Source organism: Scardinius erythrophthalmus (genome assembly GCF_964197995.2).
Source record: "Scardinius erythrophthalmus genome assembly, chromosome: 20".
Lineage (NCBI taxonomy): Eukaryota > Metazoa > Chordata > Actinopteri > Cypriniformes > Leuciscidae > Scardinius > Scardinius erythrophthalmus.
The window spans coordinates 4,681,532-4,696,915 of NC_138240.1; the positions used below are offsets into that span (position 1 = coordinate 4,681,532).

General features: G+C 39.0%; 1 protein-coding gene and 1 long non-coding RNA gene across 2 annotated transcripts; one reads left to right on the forward strand and one right to left on the reverse strand.

Annotated features, from left to right (window-relative positions):
• Window positions 1-341: 341 nt before the first annotated feature.
• Window positions 342-870, reverse strand: LOC308680903. The gene is made up of 3 exons (XR_014028964.1): window positions 750-870; window positions 579-625; window positions 342-479 (listed from the first exon to the last, which is right to left on the reverse strand). It is a non-coding gene; the product is annotated as an uncharacterized lncRNA (long non-coding RNA).
• A 3,407-nt stretch (window positions 871-4,277) lies between these two features.
• On the forward strand, window positions 4,278-9,871 carry LOC308680902 (uncharacterized protein). Its single transcript, XM_081349350.1, has 5 exons — window positions 4,278-4,377; window positions 4,473-4,532; window positions 8,356-8,670; window positions 8,921-9,048; window positions 9,529-9,871. Exons 1-4 carry the CDS (start codon window positions 4,323-4,325, stop codon window positions 9,022-9,024), a joined length of 534 nt encoding a protein of 177 aa, XP_081205476.1. The 5' UTR covers window positions 4,278-4,322; the 3' UTR covers window positions 9,025-9,048; window positions 9,529-9,871.
• The last annotated feature ends 5,513 nt before the right edge of the window (window positions 9,872-15,384 follow it).

The window sequence follows — 15,384 nt, forward strand, 5'->3', positions numbered from 1 at the left end:
CTTTTACAAGTTGAAAGAATTTCCAATGTTTATTTTATCCAGCGAAATGTGCTATATTGTATAAACCCTATTATGGTTTAACAGAGCAAACTCTCTCTGTGAGTATTAAATCATTTCATTCTTAATGGATATTTTCAATACTTATGAGAATCATACATGTGAACAGAAATCTAACTTTTGCTCTTTTCTTTCTTTCTAGCCTCGAATATTCTCTACTATATCAATTAAAGCTGCTCAGTTTAAGTCAAGAAGGAAGTTCGGTCAACAGTAAAAAAAATATACAAGGCAACCAATTGCATTAAACAAAACATTTAATTCTATATTATATCTAGGGAGAGGGTATAAGTTCTGTCTTCAAAGAAACTCGTTAGACTTCCTACAGGGAGAGAAAGATAGCAGAAAGCAGGCCAGAAAAGGAATACAAGTGTTCACAATAGCCATTACATTCTTCCACCGAAGCTGTAGGATCATCTGGAGACCTGGAGGTGAATCGAGAATCAGTCAAATGCTTATCCATACATTGATAACAAAAGCATTCGAACTCCACGCTAAAAGTAATTTTTAAAAAGTATAGTTACTTGGATTTTTGGGTGAGAGCATTCCACTGCCAGAAGCAGAGCTGTTGCTGTTGGAGAGAAATGAAGCCTAGCGCAAGTTCTGCCAGGAAGACTCAATCGTTCTCGTCACTTATTACTTTCTTATCTATCCAATCATATTTTAACAGCCCAGTATAAAAGGATGGTACTTACTCATGTCTGAGTTCGCAGATGCTGTCGCTTCAACTACCTCCATCCTCCCCAACCACCACTAAGACGGGACCTTTCCTCAACCCCCCAACACCACCATGTTGGGTCTTCCCCTCCATCCTCTCCTACACCTCCAGACGGGCTCTCCCCTACATCCTGAAGACGCCAGGATGTCCTCTTCCTCCTTCCACCCCACCACCACCACACTGTAAATGCAAACATTGTATTTAATTAAAAATAGTAAATTGACCTTAATCATTTTTTTTCAACCTGCTATTAACACTCACTTTTAGTAAGTTACTTGTACTTTGAGGTTGAAAAATCGTACCAGCTCAGTCTACTTGAGCTGGATTCATTTAGAAAAAGTAAGTTTATGACCTGTGGGCATGCGCAGATCAGTCCTCTCTACGCTAGACGGCAATATATGGCCACGCCAAGACTCGCCCTTCAATAGCCACTATTGGCTGAAGGTGAAAACCGTAATTTTAAGCCACCATTGTGGCGATTAGTGTTTGTTTTAGTTGGGCTCTTGACCCTTATATCATTAATTTAACCTTTTGTTTGGCTGCTGTACCTGAGTTATAACAGCCAGATGAACAAACAGAAAAGGTGATCTGATGGTGATGATTGTGTTTTAACATAATCGTTATTTCACAATCATTTGACCTGATTCACTGAACTCATATAGTTCAGAGTTAATTTCTGAGTTAGATTTACTTTATTAATTATAACAGCACTGTCCTGGTACAGGATAATATTTTTAGCCATTTCAATGAAATCCAAATAATCAAATAAATAATAAAAAAACGTCAATTTTTTTTTTTTTAATGTAGGCACACACAGACATCAAGAATTAGCGTATGAATCTCAACAATGGTGACAAACAGATCACCCCCTGATCATAAGCTCATTATTTATTCATGCAGCAATGCATGATGGGAGCCATGAATGAGTTTTGATTGGTTGCACCCAGAATGCACTGCAACATGCTTTATAATTGTCACCATTGTTGAGATTCACAGGCTGATTCTTGATGTCAATGTGTCTAAAAACTAAATTAAACAAAAAAAAAATATATATTTTTTTATAATGGAAACTTTTAAGAAATTCTAAATATTATGCTGTACAAGAACAGTGCTATAATTAATAAAGTAAACCTAACTCAGAAATTGGTTTCTTTAATTTAAGTGAACTTGAAAAATTAGTGAGCAGAACTAAAAGTGTTAAGTTGTAGGAATTTAGTAATTCTAAGTGGGGTTAAATTTATATCAAGCAATCCACACAAAATGAAAAAACTAAGTTAACACTAATCATGACTATTAAGTTACATGAACATAAAAAAAACGTGCTAGTGGTACTACTTGATTTAGTACTGCACACTTAAAATAAACAAGCTTTTCTAACTCACTAATCTTAAGCTTACTTTGCTTAATTTTTTTGAGGCAACGAGTTTGCATACTTTTTTTAAGTAAGGTCAACTAATTACATTTTACAGTGCAGATGGCCCCCTTCCTTACTTCGCAGAGGGTGGGCTGCCCCCCTGCCTTCGTCTTCTGGCAGGATATGCAGATTCCGTACCCTCGGAATGCGAGTTACGGACGGGGCCTACGCCAAAGATTTTGATTGTTTGCTGAGCTCTTAAATAAATGTTCATTTGTCACAGTATTAATTCTCCCGAGTCTTTCTGGTAGAACTGGGAGAGGTAAAGAAAGCGGAAATGGTGTTAAGGTTAATATATTGAAGGACAGATTAAATCCATATTTGTTAGAAATTAAGAATTCCAACACGAAAAGTGCCTTTAGCCTTCGTCTTTATTCTGGCATATGAATGAACAATTAACCAGCTGGGGAGACAATTCTCAAACTCACGAAACTCTATGTCTGGAATATATAGTGTAAGACTAAGGGGAGTTTGACCATTCTAACCAATGATACCATACATGACATCATATACATTGTATAACAAATCTATAAATGGTCAATATCCGGTAAAGTTTCCTTCTGAGCCTTGCGGTCCGAAGGCTTCCACACAATGCATAGAATAGAATAGCATAAGAGGGCTCTCTCTACAGCCAAACACTCGAGTCCACTTAATAGATAACAGATGTGCATTACATACTTACAAGCGAATCTTGAACATACAGAACTGTTCTCTGGACATGACTGAGAGGGAGAAAACTATGACTTCTAACAATATTGACAGCATAACATTTCCATGAGGCTGTGATTACAGAAGTGAGAATTAACACCTACAGTTAGGTCCATACCTATTTGGACAATTGTTATGATTTCTGTTATTTTGGCTCTGTACTCCTGTACAGAATTTGAAATTAAAGGGGTCAAAAATTAAATAATACTTATGAAAATGAATCGATATTGAATCAAGATCTGAATCAAACCACAATAATTGAACTGAAATTGTAAAATTTGAATCAAAGAAATAATAAAAGCAATAGCCTACCAGTCATTGCACCATGTAGCCTAAACATGGTAATATCACTAAACTTAAAGGTCCCGTTCTACGTGATCCCATGTTTCAAACTTTAGTTAGTGTGTAATGTTGTTGTTAGAGTATAAATAATATCTGTAAAATTATAAAGCTCAAAGTTCAATGCCAAGCGAGATATTTTATTTAACAGAAGTTGACTACATAAAACGGCTCGATTGGACTACACCCCTCTACTTCCTTCATTAGTGACATCACCAGAACGTGTTTAGACTAACCTCCGCCCACAGGAATGCTCCCTCAACTCTACTGGCTACCTGTGCACTTCTTATAACTTAGGCTACTGTGTTTACTCAGCTCTTACAGTGATTTTCTGAAGTAAAACTGACGCTTCATCTTTTGTGTGATGTACAATAAACTTTATTAAACTCATCAGTACATGTTTGATCATCATTCGGACCTGGTCCGAAACAGCAGACTTGTAGGCTGTTAATAAATAATGGATACATACAAGCAGATGACAAATACGTTATAATAACCGTAATTAAACTACTAAACCATACCTGTTTCATCTCTATACAGCACTCTGACTCTGTAGGCATTATTGTCCGACTCGAAATGAACGCCGTTACTGAGAGTTTCTGATATTATCATCATTCCATGAGATGAATTTGTCCTGACAGACTGAGGGCGAGCTCATGAAGCTCCGCCCCCTGGGTCGTCCAGCAGCAGCTCATTTGCATTTAAAGGGCACACACTGAAACAGCTCGTTTTTCTGAGCCCCAAAAAATGTCAATTTAAACATGCTGTAAAAAATGATCTGTTGGGTATTTTGAGCTCAAACTTCACATACACACTCTGGGGACATCAGAGACTTATTTTACATCTTGTGAAAAGGGGCATATAACGGGACCTTTAATGAAATTGTTTAGTTAGGCTACCAAACGTTTTGACAATCACAATAGCCTACACTTATTGTGATGCAAGTTTTTAAGTTGGCAGCCCTGGAGCTGCATGAAGTCGAACAAGCCTTTTCTTTCCTTGCGTCCTTCCCTTGTATCCTTCAGGGGGTGGAGCTGAGAAGCGAGGAAAGCACACAGTGTGCTGGAAAGCACAATATTTTGAGGTACGATGAAGATGAAGCTCTTTTTTCAGGCCCTTTTGCTGGTTGTAATGCTCACTTTACGTAAGTACATTGCTTTCTCCCGTGTTTTACTTCACAATGTGTACAGGTCATAAATCATACAATAAAAATAAACTATTGTTATTTGTTTTATCCAGAGAAATGCCAGGAAGACGAATACATGGACGATTCAGATGATTACTACTCTGTGGATACTAGTATGATCTAATTTCTCCATTTTCTCCAAATTTTCTAGTTTTCTCCATTCTCGAACTGTATTAAAAGTCTTTGAAATACAATTGAAAAAGCCCTAATCTCACAACTGCTGTGTTTTAAGTTAAAGTGATTCTGTTTTTGTTTTTTTTTCTTCACTGTTTATGTCTTTTAGTAAACTAATACACTGAAAATAATTTAAAAACAACATTAATTACTTTCCTCAAAACAATGGCATTGCATCATGGCTTCCTTTTGGCACACATTACTTGATTATTGAAGAAATGAGTTGGCTGTTGATAGCACAATCACATTTATTTATATTGCCAGTTAAAGGTATAGTGGAGGATCTTTCCGAATTTTAGATAAGACCCGCCCTCTCCACTTTTTGAAAAGTTTGATTGATTCACCAGAATGATTGAAAATTAGAAGGACCAATAGAGCTGGTAAGTCCCGCCCCTTCCGGAAAAACCCCGCTGGACCTCAAAGTTGAAAAACCGTCAATGCAGGTGAATGGGAGAAAATAATTATTTTCTGGTCTCGTTTGAATTGTGCCATGAATGTGAACATATGTTGTCTGTGAATTTTTTATATAACTTTTCATGTTACGAGTTTGACAGTATATGGTATGATTCTTCAGCTAGCAGTTGTGGAAAAGACATAACGAGAAAGACTACATGTCGCCTATGTGACGTCACCCCATAAAGTTGACTTACCCGTGGTTTTCACCAACTTCAACGATTTTGTCCTCTCCCTGAAAGAAGGCGGTGAAGTGCACCAAAGACACAGCCATGTTTAGCGGGATCCGTGAGCTAGTCCGTGTACGAGTGGTGTTGACGTTTCAAACGCGTCGAGAGTTGTAGTCCAAACAGTGCTCTCACACAAAGTCTAACCGTATCAAACTTCTACCCGCTAAATTGTATCATTCTTTACACAAAAAGTTATATAAAAAATTCACAGACAACATATGTTCACATTCATGGCACAATTCAAACGGGACCAGAAAATAATTATTTTCTCCGATTCACTTGCATTGACGGTTTTTCAACTTTCAACTTTTCGAGGTCCAGCGGGGTTTTACGGAAGGGGCGGGACTTACCAGCTCTATTGGTCCTTCTAATTTTCAATCATTCTGGTGAATCAATCAAACTTTTCAAAAAGTGGAGAGGGATAGGTGATCCACCCGGAAGTAAAAAAATCCTCCGCTATACCTTTAAGTTGAAAACCCGCCACAAGGTGTCTGGTAAGAGACTGGTCAGTAGATGTCCGATATTTGGGAATAACCCGTTTATTTGTCACCACTTGTCCTTAATTAGGGTGTATAAGTGGGTGTGGTTTTTGTATAAAAACAGAAAATGTGGACAACATACATGATAATAACATTAAGTGTTTTAAAACAGGTACATAATGAATATGAACAAAATACAGAAATGAAATTAATAATGAAAGAAAAACAAACTTGCTCTGTCATAAATTAAATTAAACTGTACACAGTTTTATCTGCGTCACATAGTTTGTCAGCGGTGCTCTGTCTGGGCTTGTTCCACGCATGTGCATTAAGTTGTTTACAACTTCATACCTCAACCGCAGACTTTGACAACTGAAATGCACCAAACACAGATGAAATATACATAAATGACATCCATATAAACAACTAAGCATAAAGATAACATCCTATACACAGCGCAACATCGTTCCAAAGACGTGACGAGTCAAATGTGACGTCACGATATGGGCGTGGGCGCGAACTGGTTGGCAGAAAGAACCAAAACATGTCGCAGCAGTCAACCTGTGTTTTGTCAGCATATGTTAATTCTTTGTCCGAAGAAGCTAAAAAGAGATATAATTAAGCTTTTATATAACCAGGGTTCATGTTCTCTGCCTGATCCATATCACCTGAGTGAGAATTTTTTGTTGTTCTTTGACATTTAAACGAAGTCAGCAATTTCGTTGGATTTAACGTTACAGCTAAAAAATGTGGCGGCACATTCTGTGAAAGCAGCGCAGTTTGAGTATTTCGGAACGTATATGTGATCGGAGAGAAAGATGAGGCCCTTCTCTGACTACGTTTGAATGTGTGAGTTAAGTATTAAACTGTTGGTGAGATAAGATAATGCAACGCTGACATAGGCTACAGTACAATGACAGTTGCCCAGATGTTGGGAGTTGGGAAGCGGTGAGAAAATGTCCGGTAGCCTACCCGGTAACTTTACCAGTAATAACAATATTAATTTAGTTCTGCTTAACGGTTCCTGAACGCTGTAACTAACAGCTGCCCAGCCATCAACACAGCCGCGTGTGATTTGTTTACGAGCTGCACTAGGTCTATATCTGTAGCCTATTCTAAGAGTTATTATTACTTGTATGGATCTCGTTAATAACTTGACAGCACTTAAATGTGTATTCTTACAAGTTAAAGGACAAATGTTTGTGCAATTCCTTTTTTTCACCTTTTATGAGGCCAAAAAAAAAAACTGGTAAAAAGTCACAGTGGCTGGTGGTCAAAAAAGTTAACTTCAGGCCCTGTATACAACATTGGTTAAAGGGATAGTTCACTTTGAAATTCATTTTTGATATGTTTTAGCTTACCTCAAGGGCATCCAAGATGTAGGTGTCTTTGTTTCCGCAGTAGTTTCAATTTTGATATTTTTTAGGTCAAACCGTTCTTGTCTGTCAGTCATATAATGCAGGTCTGTGGTCACTGTCTCAAAACACAAGCACAGAGTCCAAATTAAAACAATTCCCCATCGTCCAAATGAAACAATTCCCCATCATAAGTACACATTGATGGCCTAAGACACGAAACGAGCGGTTTGTGTGAGAAAACGAACAGTATTTATATAGTTTTTAGCTCTTGAAAACAGCACACGTCCAAATGGTCTGACGGCGCGGGCGAGTATAGATGTATACATAGATGTCGCCTTGGCTACTGCAGTTCATTGGAACGAAACCGTAGCAAAGCGACATCTAGTGTATATATCTATGCGGGTATAGATGTATACACTAGATGTCGCCTTCGCTACTGCAGTTCATTGGAACGAAACCGTAGCCAAGGCGACATCTATGTATACATCTATACTCGCCCGCGCCGTCAGACCATTTGGACGTGTGCTGTTTTCAAGAGCTAAAAACTATATAAATACTGTTCGTTTTCTCACACAAACCGCTCGTTTCGTGTCTTAGGCCATCAATGTGTACTTATGATGGGGAATTGTTTCATTTGGACGATGGGGAATTGTTTTAATTTGGACTCTGTGCTTGTGTTTTGAGACAGTGACCATAGACCTGCATTATATGACTGACAGACAAGAACGGTTTGACCTAAAAATATCAAAATTGAAACTACTGCGGAAACAAAGACACCTACATCTTGGATGCCCTTGAGGTAAGCTAAAACATATCAAAAATTAATTTCAAAGTGAACTATCCCTTTAACATACGTAAAATTGTATGAAAATACAATAATTTGCCATTAATTTATAAGGGTATGTACACAGATGATACACACAGTACAGTACCCAATCTTGCCGATCCCACAGCACGATACAACCATTTTTCTTCTGTGTTTGCGCTGCACAGCAAGCGGCTATTACTTTTCTTCTGCCAACCAGAGCGCACGTAACCGCGTCGTGACGTCACGGCGAAGATCCCTATAATTAACCGTAACGAGCTAATGCACGTTATAACAGCAAAACGAAACATTAAACAGGTCTAGTATTGCACATGATTGCTAGAGATCGAATATAATACACTTACTTTGCATTGACGCACAACACAGAAATTTGTAACATGTTCATATTTCACCAGCATGTTGATATGTTGTTTCAGATATTGCAGTGTTTGACATCACAGTGTACCGACAGATAGAAGACGGAAAGAATGATAGAGTCATAGTGGTGTGCACGTTTGACCGAGGGTTTAAATGGGGATACACTCGGTGGATAAAGCCTTTTGAGCTGTCTGTGGAGAGTGAACTGAACTACACCAAGGGAAATACCCATTGCACTTCTTCAGATACTAAAATAACATGTGTGTATATGGTCACTGTGAGTCCACCTGCTTCCTTCACCTGTGAGCATGAGGTTTATTCTAATGGAGATTCGTTAAACATGCGCACCCAGACCTACACTTACAAGCACTCAGGTAAAACAAATGCATCTCTGCTATAGGATGTTTAGATGTTACATTAGATGATATAATATTGCCATGTGTTTGCATTTTCCTATTTTGAAAAATTTTAAATGCCTTCTTCTCTCTACCTTTCTTTCTTCCTCATATTGTGTTGTTTGGGGTGTATAATTAGCTATTTAAAAATGTACAATATTAATACAGCTGATCTTTGTATGAGACTGTATACAAACTTCTTTTTGCCTGTCATTGCATTTCCACGCAGTCTTGGATCATCATGAGGAAGGAGTATCTTCATTCTGCATCGGCTTTTCCTCCTCCATTGCTGTTGGTCTCTTCATCATGACTGTGGCAGTGATCATGACCTGACCACCATCAGGAGCAAAGCTAAAGGTGTGTGTTTTACCAATGTAACAGTTTAATTATTTCTAGCAGCAATGAATATTATGAAAGTTCTGATGACCACAGTCAGATAAAGGTCTAAAACTGAAAATATGTACACAATGTCCTGAGAGCATGCTTTATGCGTTTCGTCACGACCAATTCGCACGAATTCGTACGAGCGACTAAAAGGTGGCTAATTCATACGACTTCGTACGACCTCACTGATTTGTCTAAACCCACGTGATGGGTAGGTTAGGCGTTGTTGATGTGACATGCATTCTGACATGCAATGCTTTTGAAGACATCTCTGGCATAAATACATACTATAATCACATTTGTCCTTGATGAGATGATGATCTGATGAGGTTTAGTGTCCTGACTGTGTTTCTGATGAGTTTGTGTTCAGGATTAGATTCTTCAGCTTCAGTAGTTTTCCAGCGCACACACAGACTAACCCAGTGAACTCTTTCTACACGTTTGTTAACACAGACTCCATCATCAACCCCACCACAACTGTTACAGACGACGACTACATGGATGCATAAATAATCACAAGACTTTCTGAAGAGAGGAGAACAAGACCTGAAGAGGAGAAACAAACTTCTATTGTACATTTACATTTTACATTCAATCATTTAGCAGACGCTTTTTTCCAAAGTGAGTTAGTTAGTCCAGCACCGAACACATGGCCAAGTTTTTTTATTTTTTTTTATTAATAGATATAGAATAGTCTGTTTTAGTATTAATGAGTCAAGTGTTGCCAAAAAAAGATATAAAAAATAAAAATATATCAATTATTCAGTTAACCTTTATATTATGTTATGATTATTTTAAATACAATAAAATAAAAATAAAAAATAAAACGTTTTTTGAGATTTTCTTTTTAAATTTTGTGATGATGCAATTTTATTTTCTCATAAGGATGAATTGCTTATGCTGTAACAGTACATTTGTATGTTTAGAAAAAAAAGCCTGCTAAATGAATTAATATAACTATAAATGCTTCACTGCTGTAGAGGTCTACATCAGAGGGCAGTAGCTGTATGTTATATTACACAAATATTTATTATATTAAGATCATAATGATTACTTGCATGAATTACTAGTGAATATGTTAATTACAAATAATGTGTGTGTGTGTGTGTATATGTGTGTATATATATATATATATATATATATATATATATATATATATATATATATATATATATATATATATTCAGATTATTTATCACATTATTCTAAAGGAGAATGTCAGTCTGTGAACTAAAGCTTAACAGAAAGTGGTTATACAGTTTTAAAAAAATCCTGCAGAAATACAGAAAATTCTTGAGTATTATTAGCGTCCACATAATTCAGTTACAACAAGCCCAAACCTTGTGTACAACAAAATCATTGCAAAATGGCAGCAGCTGCATGAAACAAGAGTGTGAGTCCTCGATACCCGGATGACATAATTAAATAATTGTTCACAAAATATTGATTTGAGTTTTAATCTTTTATTAGCTCACCAAACGCAGAACTTCCAAAAGCGCCGACTTCAGTGACAGTTACATGGATGAGCCTGTGTTATCTGTTTTTTATGGGTTGTTTATTGGGGAGTAACATACCACTGGATGGCGTGATTGACCAATCAGTATCAAGAATGCAGACTTCATGTTGCTTTAACGTTTGTGGTCATGAAGTCATTTGAAAGACCTGAAGGACATCACTGAACCCTTGCTGGACCCCCTGCAGATTACTTATTGGGCAAACAGGTCTGTGGATGATGCATCAACATGGGACTGCAAAATCTTGACAGATCTGGGACCTATGTGAGGAAAAAATTCACGTCCAACACCTGTACAATCAGCACTGGTGCTCTCCCCACTGCTCTTCTCCCTCTACACCAATTACTGCCCTGCAAAAGACCCCTCTTGTCAAGCTCCTGAAGTTTGCAGATGACACTCATTGTCCTCATCCAGGACGGTCACGAGTCTGCCTACATACATAAGGTTAAAGAGCTGGCTGCCTGGTGCAGTCACAACAACCTGGAGCAGAACACACTCAAAACAGTGGAGATGATTGTGGGATTTAGGAGAGAGAAACCCCCAGCACTCCCCCCGCTCACCATAATGAACAGCACTTTGGCAACGGGAGTCAATAAGGTTCCTGGGCACTACCGTCTCTCAGGACTCTCAGGCTCCATTGTGAAAAAGGTTGAACCTGCCACAGGAGCAACTTCTGCAGTCATTTTTAGTCACTTATTTTACTTTTATTATCTGCCTTGTCACTGTCATTCTGCACTGGAAGCGTCTGCCACCAAGACAAATTCCTTGTATGTGTAAGCATACTTGGCAATAAATCTCATTCTGATTCTAGATTTTTTTCTATTGCGGGTCCCTCTGGTTACACTAATCCTATCCTATAAATAGTCCTTAAAGGGATAGTTCACTTCAAAATGAAAATTCTCATATACTCACCCTCAAGTTGTTTCAAACCTGTTTGAATTTCTTTCTTCTGCTGAACACAAAGGAAGATATTTTGAAGAATGTCAGTAACCAAACAGTTAACTGGATCCACTGACTTCCATAGTAGGAAAAAAATACTATGGAAGTCAATGGGTCCAAAGTTTTTAAAGCATTTTTTATACACGTTTCCATTGTCGGATTAATTCCGCTTTCCGAACAGTCATGTCCATAAAAGTGTTTTTTCCTCCGAAATGCGAAAACGAAAATTTAAATAAAATGGATATTTTTTGTTCTGTGGAGAGCCAGCCCTTCTCCATTCGGTGGATATTGTTGCTTCTGTTTTGTGCACTGTAATTCACAAATGTCTTCAAAATATGTTGTCTCCCTAAAACTTGTCATATTCGTAATGCACCTGTATTTACCATATAAACCATGATGGTACAATATATTGGTAATGAATGCATTCTATGAGAATTCATATTACATTTTTTTACTAAAACCATTCAAAATGACAAAAAATTAAAACATGCTATGGTAAATGATCTAACTGGCCAAATTCCTGTTGCCACCCAAATGTGCAGTAAATTGTATTAAATTCAACTGAGTGCAGTTTTTTATATATATATTATATTATCTAGTATTTGATATCCTACAGGCAATATGAGGAGCACAGGCTACCTTTATAAAGACTTCTGAAAGTTCATACATATTAAAATAGCGATTAGGTGTTTGTTTTTTTGACAGAACTTGTGTGCTAAATGTGATACACAGATGTGTCACAGTGTCTAAAAATGTGCAGCTGTAAGTTTGTGGTTGTGTGTTCAGAGCTGATGGTTCAGAGCTGCATGTCCAGAAAGCCACAAAGAACAAACAAGTTTAAACTGTATACATATTGAGCCTGCATATTTAAATTATAAGGTCTCTTTTGAATGTAATAATAATACTGCCTTATTTGGCCTTTGTTGGTATAGGTATAATATATCTTACAATTAGCCTGCTTTTACAAACCCAGCAGCAATGTTTAAAAAGTAGAAAGTTAATGTTTGTCTTGAGAGGCACTTCTGCTTTGCCACATCAACTCTACAATATTTTGTTTTTAAGACGAGACATCACTATAGCAGACTATATCAGTCACTGTCACACAGAAAGCTGTAGATCTCTAATCTATGACAGCATGACCTGCTTTATGTCCTTTTATTGGTCCTTTGGTCAGCTTTCAGTAAGTAAAGCACATTTCAGGAAAGGAGTCAGTAGAACTTTTCTGTTTTTGTACAGTTCATCCTTGCAGGTGCATTGTCTAATAATAATAACAATCTTAAACTATTTAATCTATACACTTTTCTGTAAGTTTTCAGTCAATATCATTTTATAAATTCAGTCAATACATTATTTTTAGAATTTAAATATCTGTTAGTCAGATATTTTTGCTATGTTATTGTAGTGCAATTTACCATTTTGCACTAGTGTTCTATTTAAAAAAAATAGTGTAAGGACAGGAGTCGATAGAATTCTTGCTCTGTTTTTGTACAGATTGGTCTGATGCAGGTCACCCAGATTTCCAAAAAAATGACAGGTGAATAAAGTAATGACTTTAATGACATTTCTGTCAGTATTCATATAATATTCCAAAATATGTTAAAATACAAGGATAGCAGTCAATCTAATTTTTGTCCTTTTTCGGTTATCTCTAGCTTAAGTTCAAGTGCTCTTCTGTATCTTCCGTATCATCATCATCAATGTTCATTAAAGACTTTGTTATTTCTGCGTATAATTCCTGTCTTGTGTTCCCCTTGTCTTGTGTGAACTTGTCCTGTCCTGTGCCATGTTTTGTAGTCCTTTGTAGTTTTTCTTGTTTATTAGTCTTCCCAGGTGTTTCTGTTTAACCACGCCCCCTTGTTATCTTGTTTAGCTTGTTTGCCTGTGCATTTATGTCCTGTGTCTAGTTCAGTCTTTGTGAGTTCTTGATGTTGTATGTTCCCTAGTCCTGTTTCCCTAGTCCTGTTTCCCTAGTCCTGTTTCCCTAGTCCTGTTTCCCTAGTCCTGTTTCCCTAGTCCTGTTTCCCTAGTCCTGTTTCCATAGTCCTGTTTCAGTCCTGTTTCCATAGTCCTGTTTCCATAGTCCTAGTCTGATTTTGTCAAGTTTTGAGTTTATTTAATAAAGTGTGTTGCATGTGGATCCTGCTTCCTCCTATGTTTCAACCGCATCGTTACAGAAGAACTCACCAAAGATGGATCCAGCAGTCACCCTGGTCCGACTACGCCAAGGGACTAACTCACTCGAGGACCACATCCAAGACTTTTTGATCATTGCAAACATTATTGACCTCCCTGACTTTGCTTTGATGGTTGTTGTTTTTTTCTACGGACTCAACAACCGGGTACAATCCAAACTGATGGTCCTCGAGGGTCACTGAGTAAGCTCCTGGATTATGCCCTTCGGGTAAGCGGCTCAACTTTTACTGCGGGTTTGGTGGACGAGGAGTCCCACAACCCCGCAGTACCCGCCAAGTCTGAGTCTCTCCACTTCATGCCTGCCAAGTCTGAGTCTCTTCACGTCAGGCCTGCCGAGCCTGAGATTCTTCACGTCATGTCTGCCCAGCCAGGGACTCTTCACGTGATGCCTGCTCAGTCAGAGACTGTTCACGCCATGTCTGCGGTGCCTGTGTCTTCGGACAAGATGGCTGCCGTGCCAGAGTCAGCTCTGGAAGATGCAGCACTGATGTTAGTGGCCACAGCTATTTTGTGTGTGTGGGCAACATACACATCAGCTACAACCCGTGAGCCCTCGGTCGAGTTGGCCGCCGCCACGCCAAAGTCTCATTCCAAGATGGCCGCCGCCATGCCAGAGTCTTGTCCCAAGATGGCCGCCGCCACGCCTGAGCCCTCAGCAGAGATGGCCGCCGCCACGCCTGAACCTGAGCCCTCAGCAGAGATGGCCGCCGCTATGCCTGAGCCCTCAGTGACTACAACACTGGCCATTATGGCCACAGCCATGTGGTGTGTGTGGGCTGCGCACATATCGGTGCCAGTGTCTATTCCTGAGATGGTGTTTGTTCCAGCCCATAACCCCATAGCTGCCCCCAAGAAAAATTTTTTTTTGGGGGGGGGGGGGGGGGGGGGGTCAGTGGGTCCCTTGATAGGGCCATGGAGGCCACGCTTCAATGGCTCCCTGAACTGTCTGATCCGCCATGGCCACTTGAACTGTCAGGTCCGCCCTGGCCCCCTGCACAGCCTGCTCCGCCATGGTCGCCTGCACAGCCTGCTCTGCCCATGCTCCTCAGCCCAGGCCCGCCATTGCTAGGTCCTGTTCCATTCCCCTGCACGGCCTGGCCCTCCATCCCTCCCCCCGGACCGCCTCTGCTTCACCACCCTCCTGGACTGTTTCCTGAGGAGCGTCTGGAAGTTCAGTCTTTGTGAGTTCTTGATGTTGTATGTTGGTTGTCCTGTTCCCTAAGTGTGTTGCACGTGGATCCTGCTTCCTCCTATGTTTCAACTGCATCGTTACAGGATCACTTCATTCATGCATGTGACAGATAGCAGTCAATATAATTCTGCTGTGTATTTGTACAGATTCTCCTGATGCTACAGCTGTTGCCAAATGTTTGGGACGAGACATAAATTGTGTTTCACAAAGTTTTCTGCTTCAGTTTTTCTGGTGTCGATTTACATTGTTTCTAGATTATTGTGCAGAGTGATCAGATGCATTTAAAATAACTGCAAAAAGCATAATAGCCCTGTACACACAGTGAGGCCTAGATTGTGGACAAAAGGCCTGGGCTGTGTTTCCCAAAAAGCATTGTAAGCCCAAATTGATTGTAGAGACCATTGGTGGCTATTGTTCTACGATCAACTTAGGCTTACAACGCTTTTGGGAAATGCAGTCCTAGTGTCAAGA

Coding starts and splice junctions, on each gene's coding strand:
- LOC308680902 (XM_081349350.1), top strand. CDS start 4,323: ATGAAGATGAAGCTCTTTTTTCAGGCCCTTTTGCTGGTTGTAATGCTC. Junction 4,378..4,472: donor GGTTGTAATGCTCACTTTAC/GTAAGTACATTG, acceptor TGTTTTATCCAG/AGAAATGCCAGGAAGACGAA. Junction 4,533..8,355: donor TTACTACTCTGTGGATACTA/GTATGATCTAAT, acceptor ATGTTGTTTCAG/ATATTGCAGTGTTTGACATC.